Source organism: Chiloscyllium punctatum, chromosome 2 (assembly GCF_047496795.1).
Source record: "Chiloscyllium punctatum isolate Juve2018m chromosome 2, sChiPun1.3, whole genome shotgun sequence".
Taxonomy (NCBI): domain Eukaryota; kingdom Metazoa; phylum Chordata; class Chondrichthyes; order Orectolobiformes; family Hemiscylliidae; genus Chiloscyllium; species Chiloscyllium punctatum.
This window is the reverse complement of record NC_092740.1, coordinates 42,665,864-42,682,014: the sequence shown is the minus strand read 5'-3', so window position 1 is coordinate 42,682,014 and position 16,151 is coordinate 42,665,864. Positions and strand designations below refer to the sequence as shown.

Genomic DNA, 16,151 nt, shown 5'->3' with positions numbered 1-16,151 from the left:
GAAAAAGTTGCCCCTTAGGTCCCTTTTATATCTTTCCCCTCTCACCCTGAACCTATGCCCTCTATTTCTGGACACCACCATCCCAGGGAAAATGCTTTGTCTATTTACCCTATCCATGCCCCTCATAATTTTATAAACCTCTATAAGGTCACCCCTCAGCCTCCGACGCTCCAGGGAAAACAGCCCCAAGTCTGTTCAGCCTCTCCCCATAGCCCAAATCCTCCAACCCTGGCAACATCCTTGTAAATCTTTTCTGAACCCTTTCAAGTTTCATAACATCTATCCGATAGGAAGGAGACCAGAATTGCACACAATACTCCAACAGTGGCTTAAGCAATGTTCGGTACAGCTGCAACATGACCTCCCAACTCCTGTACTCAATACTCTGACCAAGAAAGGAAAGCATACCAAATGCTGACTTCACTATCCTATCTACCTGTGACTCCACTTTCAAGGAGCTATGAACCTGCACTCCAAGGTCTCTTTGTTCAGCAACACTCTCTATGACCTTACCATGAAATGTATAAGTCCTGCTAAGATTTGCTTTCCCAAAATGCAGCACCTCGCGTTTATCTGAATTAAACTCCAGCTATCACTTCTCGGCCCATTGGCCCATCTGGTCAGATCCTGTTGTAATCTGAGGTAACCTTCTTCACTGTCCACTACACCTCCAATTTTGGTGGCATCTGCAAACTTACTAACTGTACCTTTAATGCTCGCATCCAAATCATTTAAGTAAATGACAAAAAGCAGAGGGCCCAGCAACAATCCTTGTGGCACTCCACTGGTCACAGGCCTCTAATTTGAAAAATAACCCTCCACCACCACCCTCTGTCTTCTACCTTTGAGCCAGTTCTGTGTCCAAATGGCTAGTTCTCCCTTTATTCAGTGAGATCTAATCTTGAAAATACTTGCTTATTCCTATCAGTGAAAAATACAGTTCAATGGCACCAGTCCACAGGATTCAGTGAGGTGTCTCTTTTGCTTCTTCCAGGTACTCTTGATCTCCGATTTTCAGGTCTAAGTCCTTTCCGTTCTTTGCTGCAGACAGGGAAAGACATATCAATTGTCCAGTTTCTCGGTCGCTAGTCAAAGGCAATAACTTATTGCAAATAGTGGCAAAGAAAAGCTGGTTACCTTTCAGTTCATGGTTACTTCATCACAGAAAGAAGAGTTCCGGTTGGAATGCCATCCTTCTAGGAATTCACATGCATACCAAACAGAGATATGCATGAGAATTCCTAGAAGCATGGCATTCCAACTGAAACACTACCAACAAACACATTGAGTTAGACCCCATCTACCACCCCCTGAGAAAAAGAACAGGAAATTACATCATCACAGGAAATGATGTCACCTCAGGAAATGACATCACCAACCCAAAGAAACCCAAACATGTAAATAGAAAGCAGGAATTATCAATAGTGCTTTGCCCAGAGGCTTGCTGAAGATGTTACCTAGTAGGGTGATGAAACATCTGGAAATGAACCTTTCAGGCCAGCAAGCAAAGTTACATTCTTTTATAATCTTTGAGCCAAGTCTAATTGCCACATTACTCAGGTAACAATTCAAAGATTATCTCCTTTAAGATTCTGCATTTTAATTTGGACTGGAACTCCTCATTCCTATTTCTATCTTTATCATTGGTTTTTACCTGGATCTCAACAATTGGAGTCCCTTCCTTCCATTCCAAGTTCATCTTTCGTTACCAGGTGATGCTTTTAATGTGGGAACTGGGCAGACAACACCTTTTGGAAAACAATATCTAACTCCTGATTATATTGTTACCTTTCAGTTTCAAATTTCCTTTCTCATTGTTGAATAGAAAGGCTTCTAGTTTGTGTTATGGTCAGTTTGCGCAACCAGCCTGTGATCCTGGTTCTCACTTCCAAGGTGGTAAGTACTTTGTACCTGTTGGTCAAAGAGAAGTGCTGAGCTTCCTTCATCATTACATCTTGGATCTACTACATCTGTCTGTCCCAATGTCATACTCGCCTCTCCTTGACCAAAAACTAACTTTAAATTTAACCTAAGGGGTGTAATTGCCTCCAGGAACAAAGTATCCAGGTAACTCTCCTCCCTTCCTGATGGCCTGCAATGTCTGAAACTCAAGCTCCAAATCATAAACTCTGAGGAAAAATGGGTCAAGCTGTAGACCAGAAATATATTAAACCCAGGATATATCATACCAAGGATCTGATTGTCCAAGATCACAATACCCATTCTAATACATCACATGTTACAGTTACAGCATACCTGCCATGTCTGTCCAGTCTTATATTTTTATTTGTTTGATGAGATAATTAGTTACTAATTTACTGAAGTAAAACAATAGCATACTATTGTCTCCTAACTTAGAGAAAAAACACTTAACTGGAGGTAAAACAAAAGGAATAAATTGCAACACATCCCCTTCCCCTTGTACTGATTGTATGAAATTCCTGACTTTATTACTAAGTTTACAATGCTGTTCTCCAATGAGTCTCTGTTTTACACCTAGCTGAAAATCAAGACAAATACCCAGGTCACATGAGAAACAGGATTGTGTAGGAGAGAATGATAAGTAAATCAGAACATCATAATAATTGACATGAAGCGTGGATTTGGAAAGCCTACAGATAATAAAGGGAAGGAAAGTTGGGAATAGGCTCAGAATTTTAGAATGGGTTTTGATGTTCTGCAATAGAGAAAATTAAATCACAATAAATGGCGTGATATAGTGAATCTACAAAAGCTAGAATGCAACGAGGAAAATGTGTAAAATTTGAGTCAAAGTACAGAAATATTGGAAATCTGCTAACTCTAGATTCTTGATACATGAATCATTTCTTCATTTTGCTTTTCTGTGTTAAATACAATTAGAAAACATACTTGGAAATTAAATTAAATGAAACATGAAGCTCATTCCTAAATTAGATCTAATGCATTTTATAATCCACAGGGAGCTAAAAGGAGCATTAATGTGGTCACTAATGTTGGCTTGGGCCAATGGCTGACAACGGTTGTTATTTCCAATGGAGTAATGACTCAGCTACTCTTGAGACCAGTACTAATGAGGTGCCCTCTCATTGACCCCTCAAATTGGCAGACTGCGGCTCCTGGGCTTTTAGTCCCGTAGCGTTTAGGCCTGCAACTGATTCAAACAAAAAACATGAGGTCTATCCTCAAGGAGCTGTGCAGGTTCCCAGAGGAAAGTAACAGCTCTTCTAGACTGAAAAGCTGACAAATCTTAATAATCTTGGGATTATATAAAATCAAAAGGGTAAAACGTACTTTCCAGGAAGTTTGATGACATTGGTATGATCACTTTTGAAGTGCTGACTGCTATTCTAGTTGCTCTGGATCAGGTGCATAAGTTGACCCCAATTATTTTACATCAAATAATTGTCTGAACCTATACACAGTATATAAGTCAGCACCACTTTTATGTTCAAAAACATTCCACGCACTTGGAGCCTTAGGCTCAAATTTTCATCTCAGAAATGGATATTTTACTCGCCTTATAAGTTGGCTCATGGGATCAGTCAGCGTTAAGAACTATATTGCCAAGAAGATGTGTGTAATTGTAAGACTCGGCCCACAAAACAGACTGCACTTGGTAAATTATGAACAGAAGTGCATTCCCCTTCATAAGTAATGAAGTGCAAAGCTGCTACCAGACTTAAAGTGAGAAGATTTGCAAACTCTTCAACTAATTGTGCTGTCGCAAATAAGTTCTAAGTTAGTGAAAAACTGGGGCCTAGTAGGAAAAAACCATCCACTGTGAGGAAAACGCCAGCAATGACCAGGCACTGACTTGCTTTCAAGAAGAAGCTATATGAATGAATCCTTGAAAATCGTCAGAATGGTTACATCATCACAAGAACTGAAAAGAATATTTATGCACTTAAGATTGCATGTCCATGCTGAGAAGCTAATCATGGCAGACTATAGGGCAATTTTCAGTAAATTCCCCACCACAAGGTAATCTTGTCACTGATTCTACAGGCCATCCCCTTTTATCCCCAACCTCCCCTCTCCCATCAAGAGTTAGCAACCCAAAAACACCAAGGAGTTAGTTGGACTCACATATATAAATGTTAGGTAAATTTTATCCAAATTATTTATTTTGCTTGTTCAGATCAAAATGTTTTGAACCCATTTTATGACTGAATTCCCCAGGACTGAAAAGCACAAAATCATCTGTCAGCTATCAGAATAGTCTGTAAAATATTTAATAATGCAGCGTTTTAACCTGAGAACTTAGCTTTGTTCGCTCTTTAATGAAATTTTACAATGAAAAAGGTACAGCGGTATAACCACCTGTTGGACGTTGTGTGGTGATGATGGGGGTGAAGATTCATCACTTATTGAAATAACTTTGCCCAGTCTGTGCAGTGTGGGGTTTTATAATCTATTTCACCTGAAAGCTCCTCATTTGTACTGTCACTTGATACTCAATACTTGTTTGAGAAGAGACAACAAAGCTCAGAAATCCCAGCTTATTGGTCTCCACAATGAAAATGAAGTTATTATTTTCTCCTCTTAACCCAGGATTGGAGGAGCAGTTCCAGTTGTGTTTTCCTACTTTGCTGAAGTCTTGGCCCGGGAGAAGCGTGGTGAGCACCTGAGTTGGCTCTGCATGTTCTGGATGATCGGAGGGATCTATGCATCCGCCATGGCTTGGGCCATCATTCCTCATTATGGTAAGATAACAATACTCATAAAAGCTGACCATCACAAGTGCTCTGATATATGTTGGATCACTGTCTGGTACTGTGCAGAAGATGACTGTCTTTGGCAATAACTGCCAAAGGGAAGAATCTGTATGATGTGAAAAGGGGAGCATTTGAGAAAGTTGGATTCAGTCATTATTTTGAGTTTGTTTTATTTTAGTACAGTACAGATACAACCAAAGAAATGGCAGATGCTGGAAATTTGAGACAAAAATAGAAAATGCTAGAGAATCTCAGCAGGTCTGACATCATCTATAGATAGAGAACCAGAGTCAAGGTTTCAGGTCCAGTGACCCTAATTGGAGCCAGCGTATGTGAGAGGATGGTGTGGGTAAAGGAGTATGTGATAGATGGAGACGGTGCCCAAAGGGAGAGAAAGACAGTTAGGCCGACAAGTGATAGAAAATGGTAAACCAGGGAGAAAGGGTATGTCTTTTACTCACACCCCATACCCCAGGCCCTTTCATCATGTGGGTTACTTTCAGCACAGCAACCAATTATCATCTGCTTATGGTCCCCATTAGCAGCTTTTCATCCTCCCAGTTTATCATTCTCCACTCCTTTGCCTGCCTAACTGCCTTTCTCTCCCTCTCAGCTCTGTTCCATCTATTGCTTACTCCTTTAACCCTGCCCATGATCTCATAGAATAGGAGTTCCCTGATTGGGGCTGTTAACATGGAACATAGAACATGGAATACTACAGCACAGTACAAGCCCTTTGGTTCACGATGTTGTGCTGAGCATTTATTTTATTCTAAGATCAATCTAACATACATACCCCTCAATTTACTGCTGCCCATTTGCTTGTCCAGTAGTCGCTTAAATGTCCCTAATGTATCTGACTTTACTTCCACTGCTGGCAGTGTATTCCATACACCCACCACTATCTGCATAAGACCAGCAGTAGTCTCACCTGATCTTCCTTCACAATCTGCTGTAGGTGCAGTGTTGACTTTCTTTTTACCTTTACCAATGTAGTTTTACCTGATGAGACATTACTTATGTTTGCTCCTGTAACCTAAGAACAAAATGTGGGTAACAAGATTTGATAGCCTTTTAGCTCCTGGTATCTACATGTACACTGCCATGTCTGAGCGAGTACTGAGCATATTGTCGCACAACCTTCTCCCAATGTCTCACTGCAAGTCCCAGTAAAATAGAGACAGAGAACTTTATACCATCAGGTACAATGCCATGATACAATGTTGATGTCAAAAATGTCTTCCCAAGATATAAAGCATATTAGCTATTAGATACAACACAGCATAATGCTCAGGAGGATACAAAGAGCCTGTAAAGAAAAAAAGATAGATAAAGTCAGCTGCACACCATTATTCGTAAATTAGCAGTGTCCTTTAGGGAAGGAAGTTTGCTATCTTTACCTGGTTTTTCCTACATGTGACTCCAGAAATGTGGTTGACCCTTAACTGCCTCTGAAATGGCCCAACAAACCACTCAGTTCAAGCAGCTATTAGGGTTGGGCAAGGAATGCTACTTTTGCCAGTGACCCCTATATTGCACGAAAGAATAAAGAAAAAAATCAGCAGGCAGTGTGAAATTTAAATATTGTCTGCATCACTATGAATAGGCACAGGTAAATTGTGTATCATGATCCTTGAGCCCAATTTCCAGCCTCATCTAATTTTTCTCTCTGGTAACAATGGAACTATTTTCAGAGATCATTTTGAATGCATTATTCGTTTTGAGTTGGTGACAATTAGTGTGGGTTTTCACTGGGGTCTGATACTTTATGTAGGCAGAAAACTATGAAGAATAGAATGAAGCAAGGAGGGAAATTATTTGAAGAATTTAACTTTGAGTTGATGAGTGTCAACATTATGGTGTCTCATTCTGTACAATCACAGTAATCTCTCTCTCTCTCTCTCTCTCTAGAGATAGGTTCATACACAGGAATGAGAAATAGATGGTCATTATGATACCAAATAGATTTTTAGCATCAGCCTAATCTTTCTCTCACAATTCCAGTTGCTTGAAAGGGAAACTGAACTGAGTGAGAGGGAGGGATAAACTTCAAGAAGTTTCAGTGCACAGGAACTGTTATGTTTCCACTTTCCTCCTCTTCCCCTAAAAGCTGTTCAAGGAACACCATACCTTTAATCCCTTGGAGGCTGGAATAGGATGGGTAAGGTTAGGGGGTGGTACAGACGTAAAGGATACAATATAAGTAGGTTATTGCAAGTCATGGTAACTTACAATCAGAGGGTCAGTGCATAGAAGTCCACCTGAAAGTGAATTGGTTTTATCTATTTATACTAAGTCCTGCATATCCATAATATTTATAGTGATGATCTGGGCTATGCTTCGTCGTGAGGAACTAAATATTAGACAACAATACTCTAATCTATTTTAAGAAGCATTTCTAGATACTTAATAACATATCACAGTCTCTAAAAGGCTTCAGCATTTATTTTGCTAACAGTATGCAACTCAATGTCAGCTTTGATTTGTGGTTCAATGAGATCCAGATTGAAAATGACTGACTGCACTTAGGATCCTTTCGAAAACGCTCTTCATTCCTACCATCTGTGCAGTATTTGAAACCATGTCTGGAGGTGAAACAGTCATACTCTTAACCTAGTGTATAATCCAATTCCTTCGAAGGCATTTATTCCATTTACCAGGAGCTGTGTCATAATCGATTATCCACATGCTGTTGCTCTTGTGTTATTTTACATCTGAACTTTAGTTTGTTCTGTTGGTCAGAGGCTCATTCTTTTTTAAACAGTATTACTTCATTCCCTTCATGACCTTTTTTCACAGTGAGGTTTGTTTTCTAACCTAAGTGTGCATGTAGATATTGGCCGCCCTATACTCCCACCTCCACCCAGCTACCTTCTCAAGCAGACTGTGGAAGCTTTAAGCCATGGTGCAATTTAACATTGAAGCTGATTATCTCAATTAGCAACGACATTTGCTGACTCTCAGCCAAGCCAGCAGAATGAAAAGCTTTCAGATCTTGTCTGTGCAACATGCAGCACCTCACATACTGTTCCCTTTTCTGGCGATAGAAACATAGGAGTTGTGCTGAGCATGTGGAGCTTGAATGTTGAATGGACAGATCAGTAATCAGTCAGTTCAAATCAATACACAAAGACAGAATATTCACCATCCAATTGTATACAATATTTATTAATAGGAAAGAATATTCTGTTACTGAAGAGAGATTAGGGACAGAATCTACCAAAGTCCTGAGTAGTGTGGACTATGACAAGAAATTTGGGAGGATTGAGTGAGGTGTGGAGTAAGGTCTTTCTCAACGTTCAGACTAACATGTTGCATTTTTCAATCAAGTCCCAGATGTTGAGACATGATTCTCACTAGAGAGCATCCTATTGATCAGTATTAATGCTCACTTGCGCCCTCATTCCTACCTGATCCCACCTCATTAAAACCCTGGCTCCCTGTCCACAAGATAAAAACTCGATGCTGAAACTTCCCACCATGTAAGCCCGAGTGGGAACCTGCTGATTTCAGCTCACCACTTGCTCCTCCGGAATTCTGCCTTGGATACTGAGGACCTACACCTCAGGGTGGGCTCCGTAAGCAGCAGCCACTTGCACCCCATGTCCATGGACGTCTGTGTTAATGAGGCACTTCTGAGACAATTGCACAAGAAAACTCTCTCAGCCTCACAGAGCCAAATCCTCCATGAAATGTAATGAAAATGTTAGTTTGCCAACATAAAATAAAGATTCAGCCCAAGAGTTGATCAACGTTGACTCCCTGGAAGTTGTCTGAGGCTGAACCAGAATTTTTGCAACACTTGTCATATTGGATTCTGAGGTGAATGTTTGATCAACTATTCACACCATCACTGGGATCGTTTGCTTCCAGCTCCACAACAAAACCTGATTCTGCACAAAGCTCCACCCATCGACTGCTGAAACCCTCACCCTTTGTTACCTCTAGACTCAACTAATCAAGTGCTCTCTTGGCTGGTCTACGGGTCTTACATCCCAACCCCTTAACACCTCCCTGCCCCCCCCACTCAAAAAACAAACTTGGGCTCATCAAAACTCTATTGTTCCTATCCTAACTCTCTGCAAAAACCTTTCACCCACCATGTGCTTTCCAACAGATTTTAACAAACCTCAACCTGTGGATTCCATCTTCATTTTCAAATCACTCCATGGTTTCATCCTTCATCTTGGTAATTTCCTCCATCCCTATGCATTTTTGACATCTCAGAATTCTCTAACTCTGGCCTCCTGAACATCCCAATTTTAATTGCTCCACTTTTGGTGGTTGGTGACTTCAGCTGACAAGATCTGGTACTCTGGAATTTGCTCTCTAAGTATTCCCACTTCTTCTCTACTTGCCTCTCTCCCCCTTTAAGATGCACCTTGTAACCGCACCCTTCAATGAAACATTTCCTGACCTCTGGATACATCTCTCTGATTTGGTGGAAAAATTTGATTATTCTCTTGATGTTTTTCTGCGCTAAAGACATTATATAAAAGAAAAAAATATATATACTTATAATTTTTAGCTTAATATTGAAAATAATGTAAATATTTTTACAACTTATTGCATTCTATGCGCTCCTTTCCAGAGTTTTTTCATATTTCAGCTATATTCTTTGAAAAAAACTCAAAAATTTTGCTTTTCCCTTCCATATTTTTGTATTTATCTTTCTTACAATTTTGACAATTTCATGCACACTCTTTTACCTCCCACTCACTTCTCAACCAGGCTACAAGAAACACTGAGACATAATAAACTAGGATTCGAATCATAACTTTTAGTCAGTACTTTCCCATTTCCAGCATGTTGTACAAAGCACTTGGATGCAGTCTAATGCTACTTATTGAAATAATTGTAATCATCGCTGTCATCTCTTTTTACTATCTAAAACTCTGGACCTTTTCAGTTCCAAAGCAAACTATCTAAAATTTAATATCACTTCTGTGGTAGATAAACAAGATGGAGTGTCTGCAGGCTGACCTGCGGTGTAATGCATCAGGATTGATACATGTCTCCATGAACCGGGGTAATATCTTCAGTCAATCTCCATATTTCTGCTTCAGTTAGGATTTACAGTCATTTATCAATGAGCTTATATATTGCACTTAGGACGCATGATAAGCCATTTTTAAAAAGTATTTGAATTTTGTTTTCTTTTTCCTCGCTCTTTTATCATGTTGCTGTGCACCATACTGAGACTGACGGTGGTCCAGTACACCATGAGCATTGTCAATGTTTGAGTATAAACCATGAGTATTGATCGACTCCTCATCCATTGAAAAGATCCACTATCTACCCTTTCAACCAGTGTGCCTTGAGAACTGTCCAATTGTGCTGTGAAATTTTGTGCAAAGATAATGTGAAGCATTAATGCATTTGATCCTTCTTTAGCTTCTTGTATGTACCATTTGCAAATCTCTCTCATAAGATCATAGCCACAGTAGCTGCAAGTAAATATAACATTTATGAGCAATCAATTCAGCTGAAAAGTGGGTGCATGAGAAATTGTTTGTCTCATTGAAGTTTGCTTTGATACTGAAAAGTTCCGGAATTGCTGGTCTACACATGTATCATTTCCAGTTGGGATTCCCAGTTAGTGGCTGGTAGTTGGAAGCTTGGCTTATTTTTAAAAAAAATTCTTAACACTGTGGCACAATGATCAACAGATCAAACATCACAAAGCTTGTTTTGGTCATTGCATGAATATGGTAATGCACTCGAGGTTGTGATCCATTCAGCTATGGCAAGTTGTGAAATCGACACCATGTCACGTAGGAGTGAGCACTGAGGGTAAAAGTGACTGTGAGCCCTGCCAGATTGTCATAAGACTCAAATGGCTTATAAATATGGTTCACAAGATGGAATGCATTGTCCTTGCGTGGCCTGTCCTTCATTTAAAGTTGATCTTATCCAATATGATTGCTTCTTGACACATGCTAAACTGACTCACTCAGTTGTCCACCATTCCAGTCTTGCCCACTTCCAGGAATAAGTTTGTAAGGTCTTGTAATATGATACATCGCGATAATGCATTCTATGCCTGTTGTCCTGAGTGTGATTATCAAAAGCTTTACAACTCAGCTTCTGGTTGATATGCAGGTCAAAGTATGAAATTAATTTATTACAGAAATTTACATTGTCAGCAATGCTACATTAATATGCATAAAAATGGAGGTGAATAAAACAATCACATCAAGTAATTGTTACAACACTGGGTAAACCTTCCTGCTTCATTTAAACCAGCAACACAGAAAAGATTTATCCCACATAGTAATCTGTGAAAATTTGAGTGGCTGAGAACTATTTAAAGTATAAATTAACAACTTTATTTCTTAAAGTATAACTGAGGATAATTAACTACCAACTATTTACAACTCCTTCCACTCACCTATCTTTTACCATTCCTTCGATAATACTAGTCTGATAAAACCCCTGATTAAGATTTACCAAAATTCAAATTTTCAAAACCAGCCAGCTGTCAAATCTTCCATTTGGATCTTCCTGTCTTCCTTCCTTAGGGATTATGTTTCACAGGTCACAGATCAATAAAGGTGCCTTTAAGAGAGCTATTTTTTGGGCAGTCTCTAAATGTTGGTGATGTGGCAGTCCACCTCCCAACAGTTCAATTTCTCCAGTCTTATGCCCCCAAAGCATTAGATTGTGTCATTGGCTTTTAAGATTGTCAGTATACTAAATTCAAACTGAATTAGAATTTATTACTTTTGGCTTGGCGGGGGGGGGGTATAATTTTAAACAGGCCTGATTCGAATCTGTTTTTGTGTCCAGGCACCCCATCTAATCTAGCTTTTGACCAAGTGTTACACCGTTACCTTATTAAGAACACTTGACGCTGTCAGGTATTTTTTGATAGCTTTTAATTCTCTTTAAAGGTATAGTACACCCACCTCTTCATAACCCATAATCATGCAATAGTCGAGAAAAATATTTGTTAACTGTAGTTAACTTTTGTTTTAGGTGTGATGTCAAAGTTCAACCAAACATGCTATTTTGTAATTCAGTCACGTGATTTTTTAAATAGGTTTTGCATGATCTCTACTGTTGTAAATAATATCCTGGTGAAACCTTTGCTGTTAAAAACATTGGCTTCTGTCCAATAGTGTTTTCTGCCTGGTTTGGTGCACTGTGACAAAGGTGTCAGAGAAAAACATTCAGGTTGCGGAGCGAATAAACAAATGGGAAGTAACTAAGTGAAAAGGTCCTTGAAGAGCTAGAAACAGTCAAAGTGGAAAAAAACAAAACAATAATTAGGATAGAAAAAGAGCACAGAACACAGAACTCTGGAAATAAAGAAAAGGAAAACCTAAAAGCTTTGGGTTCTGAATGTCACTTGCAAACTTTTTATTTGCTTCCCTACTACTAATATGAGTTATTCACTTTTATTGTACTTTTGTGACTGCTTTACTATATTCTGATAAGGGAAATGGAAAATTCCCAATTTTTATATGATGCTTTAGTTATTTGTCATGAGTGGGCTGATTTCACATTGGGCCTTGGTGAAGGGCACAAAGATATAAAATATAATTGTAGACTAAAAAGTCCAGTAAAATGTAAACAAGGAATCTAGTCAAGCCTGCTCTGTGATTCAATACAATCATGGTTACTGATTTGGTTTCAAAACCATCTTTCCAACTGACTTTCTACTTCTCAGAATTCAAATATAGACCAACAATTTGTCTCTCTCAGTTTTAAATATGCTCCCTGCTGTTGTATGTACAATCCTCTAGACACAGAATTCCAAAGAGTGAAGGAATTTTTCCTCATCTTGGTCCTAAATGATGATCCCCTTATCCTGAAACTGTGCCCCTATGTTTTAGAAAGAAAAATAGAAATTGCTGGAAAAACTCTGCATGTCTGGCAGCTTCTGTGGAGAGATTGTACAACCAAGGAAAACTACCTCTGTGACTCCCATAACAAGCCTCTTCAGTATCTTGTATACTTCAAAGAGGTTATTTTTCTAAACTTCAGAGTATGGACCCAATTAACTCAGTCTCTGATCACCGAATAACAGGGTCTTTCCTGGAACCAATCCAGTGAAACCATTGCAATCCCATCTCCAATATATAGAATCATGTACACCGTTATTTTAATACTTTAATACCAAAACTCTGCACAGACATTGTCTCACCATTGCCTGTGGTCTCTGAGCAGCATCCTCTCTAGGCACTTCAGAAATACTTTAACAAAATTGTGTCTATGAAGGGATATACAAGCTTCAATAATTCATATACTTTTAAATGTCTTCATATTATTACTATTAATTAGGTAGTTGATCTTTTAGTGGCTGAAAGCAGCTAAGAAATGTTCTGGAGGACAAGAGAACTTTTCTTTATTATTTGGGTCTATGTGTCATTGTCAAGATCAGGATATTTTGGCCATCCTAAGTTGCACTCCAGAAGATAGTGGTGAGCCTTCTTCTTACTGGGCACAGTTTGTGAAAGGTCTCCAATTCTGCTGGATAGAGGCGTCCAGGATCTTATTGAAGCAACAATGAAGGTAGGGCAAGACAGTGTGTCTCACAAACCAGTAGGAACCCGACAATGTGACAACAAAATCTGGAGACAGATTTTGTTGTCACGTTGTCGGGTTTCTATTTGTTTGAGACTCTGTTCAGAAGGCATAGCATTCATGTTTTTATTTTTAAAATGTGTAAGAACCTTCGAAATGGACACTTTGTTTCAATTATGAAAACATAAGTAAGTGTTTTGTTTATATAACATTCTTCATAATGCCAGAACTCTTGAAGTGTGTTACAGCCAATGATAATATTTGTTTGTGAACAGTTGCTGCTTGATGTGGTTGATACAGAAATGGCCCATCAATCATTCCTACCTGACCGTGTGGTTGCTGAGTGCTACTCTGTTCTTCATTTCTGCTAAGAGAACAGCATCATGGTATGACAATATTGATGGATCAGCTCTTTGACTGGAGCTCTTCAATCCTATTTCCCTGCTACTTCTTGAACCATTATTATACTCTTCCTTTTTAAAAATTGGATCAGTTCTCTCTTTTAATCTCTGCTGCAATAGCCATTCCTTGTTCCTTTATCCATTAACATGATCACAATATTTCAGATTCTCCTTCAGTTCTCCTAATAATAATTCTTGCTAGTGTTGCATAATTCAATGAAAACTATAGTTTACTGTTTATCCTAAATTTATTTTCAATTCTTTTGGAGTTTTGAGTTGGTTCTCCCTTAACCTTCTATATACCCAATTTTCAACTGTTCCTTCATAGCTATGACCTTTCAGTTTTGGAAACATTACAGGATTCTCCATTGCATTCTCACCCTAGCTCAGACACTCATTGCCTGCTACGCCTTTTCAACATGTTCTCTTCTTATCTGGGCAACCATTTAAAAATGGAAAGATAAGAATGCAATTTCACCTAAGTCAATTGTACTATAGCACTTTGGATCCCTGGACAAACTGTTCGGTCAAATCTATGAATATTTTGGTTTGTGCCAATTTCATCAAATTTCACAGAGTATCTCTTCATGAGGCCCAGTGAGATTTCTCACTGTATCCTCTCAAATTCACCTCATTAACTACCTTTGCCTCTCGTATGGCACCCCTTTTGACTGATGATAGCATGGTTTTGCCACTCATTGTATGTAAGACAATAAGATAACTGAGCAGAATCAGGCCATTCGACCTGTTAAATCTGCTGTACCATTTGATCATGGCTGATGGGTCTCTCAACCCTGTTCTCCTGCCTTCTCCCTGTAACCCTTTATTGCCTTACTAATCAAGAACCTAACTATCTTTGTCTCAAAGATCTCGATGATTTGACGTCTGCAGGCTTCTGTAGCAATGAGTTCCACAGATTCACTACCTGCTGGCTGAAGAAATTCCTCGTTATCTCAGTTCTAAAGGGTCGTCCTTTCACTCTGAGATTGTGCCCTGGCTCATGGTCTCTCTTATTAATAGAAACATCTTCTCCACATCCATTCTATCCAGGCCTCTCAGTATTTTGTAAGATTCAATAACAACCCCCTCATCCTTTTAAATTCCACTGAGTACAGGCCCAGTGTCCTCAGCCTGTCCTCACATGACAAGCTCTGCATCCCCAGGATCATTCTTGTAAACTTCCTCTGGACTCTCTCCAATGCCAGCACATCCTTCCTGAGATGTGGGACCCAAAACTGTTTACAAGATTCCAAATGCAGTCTGACAAAAGCCTTATACAGCTTCAGCTGTATGTCCCTGCTGTTGTATTCTAGCCCTTTGAAAATGAATGTGAATATTTGCCTTTCTAACTATGAACTGAATTTGCATGTTAACCTGAAGAGAATCCTGAACTAGATCTCCCACGTCCCTTTGTGCTTCAGATATCTGATGACTTTTCCCATTCAGAAAATAGTCTGCACCTCTAGTTTTCTGACCAAAGTGCAAAACTTCCCACTTTCCTACATTGTACTCCATCTGCCACTTCTTTGCTCACTCTCCAAGCCTGTCCAAGGCCTTCTGCAGCCTCCTTGCCTCCTCAATACTACCTGTCCCTCCACCTATAGAGGGCTCAAGACTGGGAGATTGAGAATGAAGAACAGAGAGAAAGAGCTAGGGAATTGGGATAAGGAGTGGAGACTCTTGGATGGGTGTTTGGCTTTGGGATGAGACAAAAAGAGATGGAGACTGGATGATGAGCATTTGTGGGGGAGAGAGAGATGGAAGCAAGGGACTGGGGGTGTTAGTGAGAGAGTCTTGGAGACTGGAAAATGAGGGTTCAGGGAGTGAGAACGACATTAGGAATGGGGAGTGTTTCAAGTAGGAAAAGTGCTCAGTTTTTTCCCCGACCGAATATTATAATATTTGCCTTCAATACAACGTTGCAATTTAGTTTAACAACCATGAAATGGAGGAAGATTTGGATCAAAGCATTGATTTAGATTCACTCACATAAGCTAATGAACGGAGGGATATTGTTGTTTCCACTTGCTACATCGCAGGTGATTTGGAGTTAAAGTATCATGCATTTTGTAATTCCCTGTGTATATTTTCTCATTTCCCTCTCATTATGACTGACGTCATCCATTTTTCTTTGTACAAAGAACACAGGAAGCAGTCACTTTGCTTTCGTGGTCTACCAATAGCTTGTCAGCACAATATCATTGCATACTTGGCCAACAGATGTTTGTGTGATAAAGGAGCATCAATAAATGTCACTGTTCTCTCCAGATGAACATGTTTCTCTCTGTAGGTTATCCCATGTAGCAACAAACTTTGACAAAATGTCATACCCTAATGACAGTCTAATTATGGTCCCATTAAGGAAGCTTGTGTGCAATCTTTACATCTTTGACATTCATGCAATGAAAATTATAAAGAAAAACAGACTGGAGCAAAGCAAAGTCCGAAATATTGTTGTCTCTTGCTCACTCTGAAGTATTCACATACATCAAAGGCACAGCTTTATGCTCAGCTTTCTTAAAAT

At 39.3% G+C, this 16,151-nt stretch overlaps 1 protein-coding gene across 4 annotated transcripts in view; it reads left to right on the top strand.

The window, feature by feature from the left end:
• Nucleotides 1-16,151, top strand: part of sv2ca (synaptic vesicle glycoprotein 2Ca) — a 206,443-nt gene that overhangs the window by 121,815 nt on the left and 68,477 nt on the right. For all 4 annotated transcript variants that reach the window (XM_072547718.1, XM_072547728.1, XM_072547738.1 and 1 more), the window contains exon 5: nucleotides 4,534-4,685. In XM_072547718.1, the coding sequence (XP_072403819.1) occupies nucleotides 4,534-4,685 (152 nt within the window). The remainder of the gene's footprint in view (nucleotides 1-4,533; nucleotides 4,686-16,151) is intronic.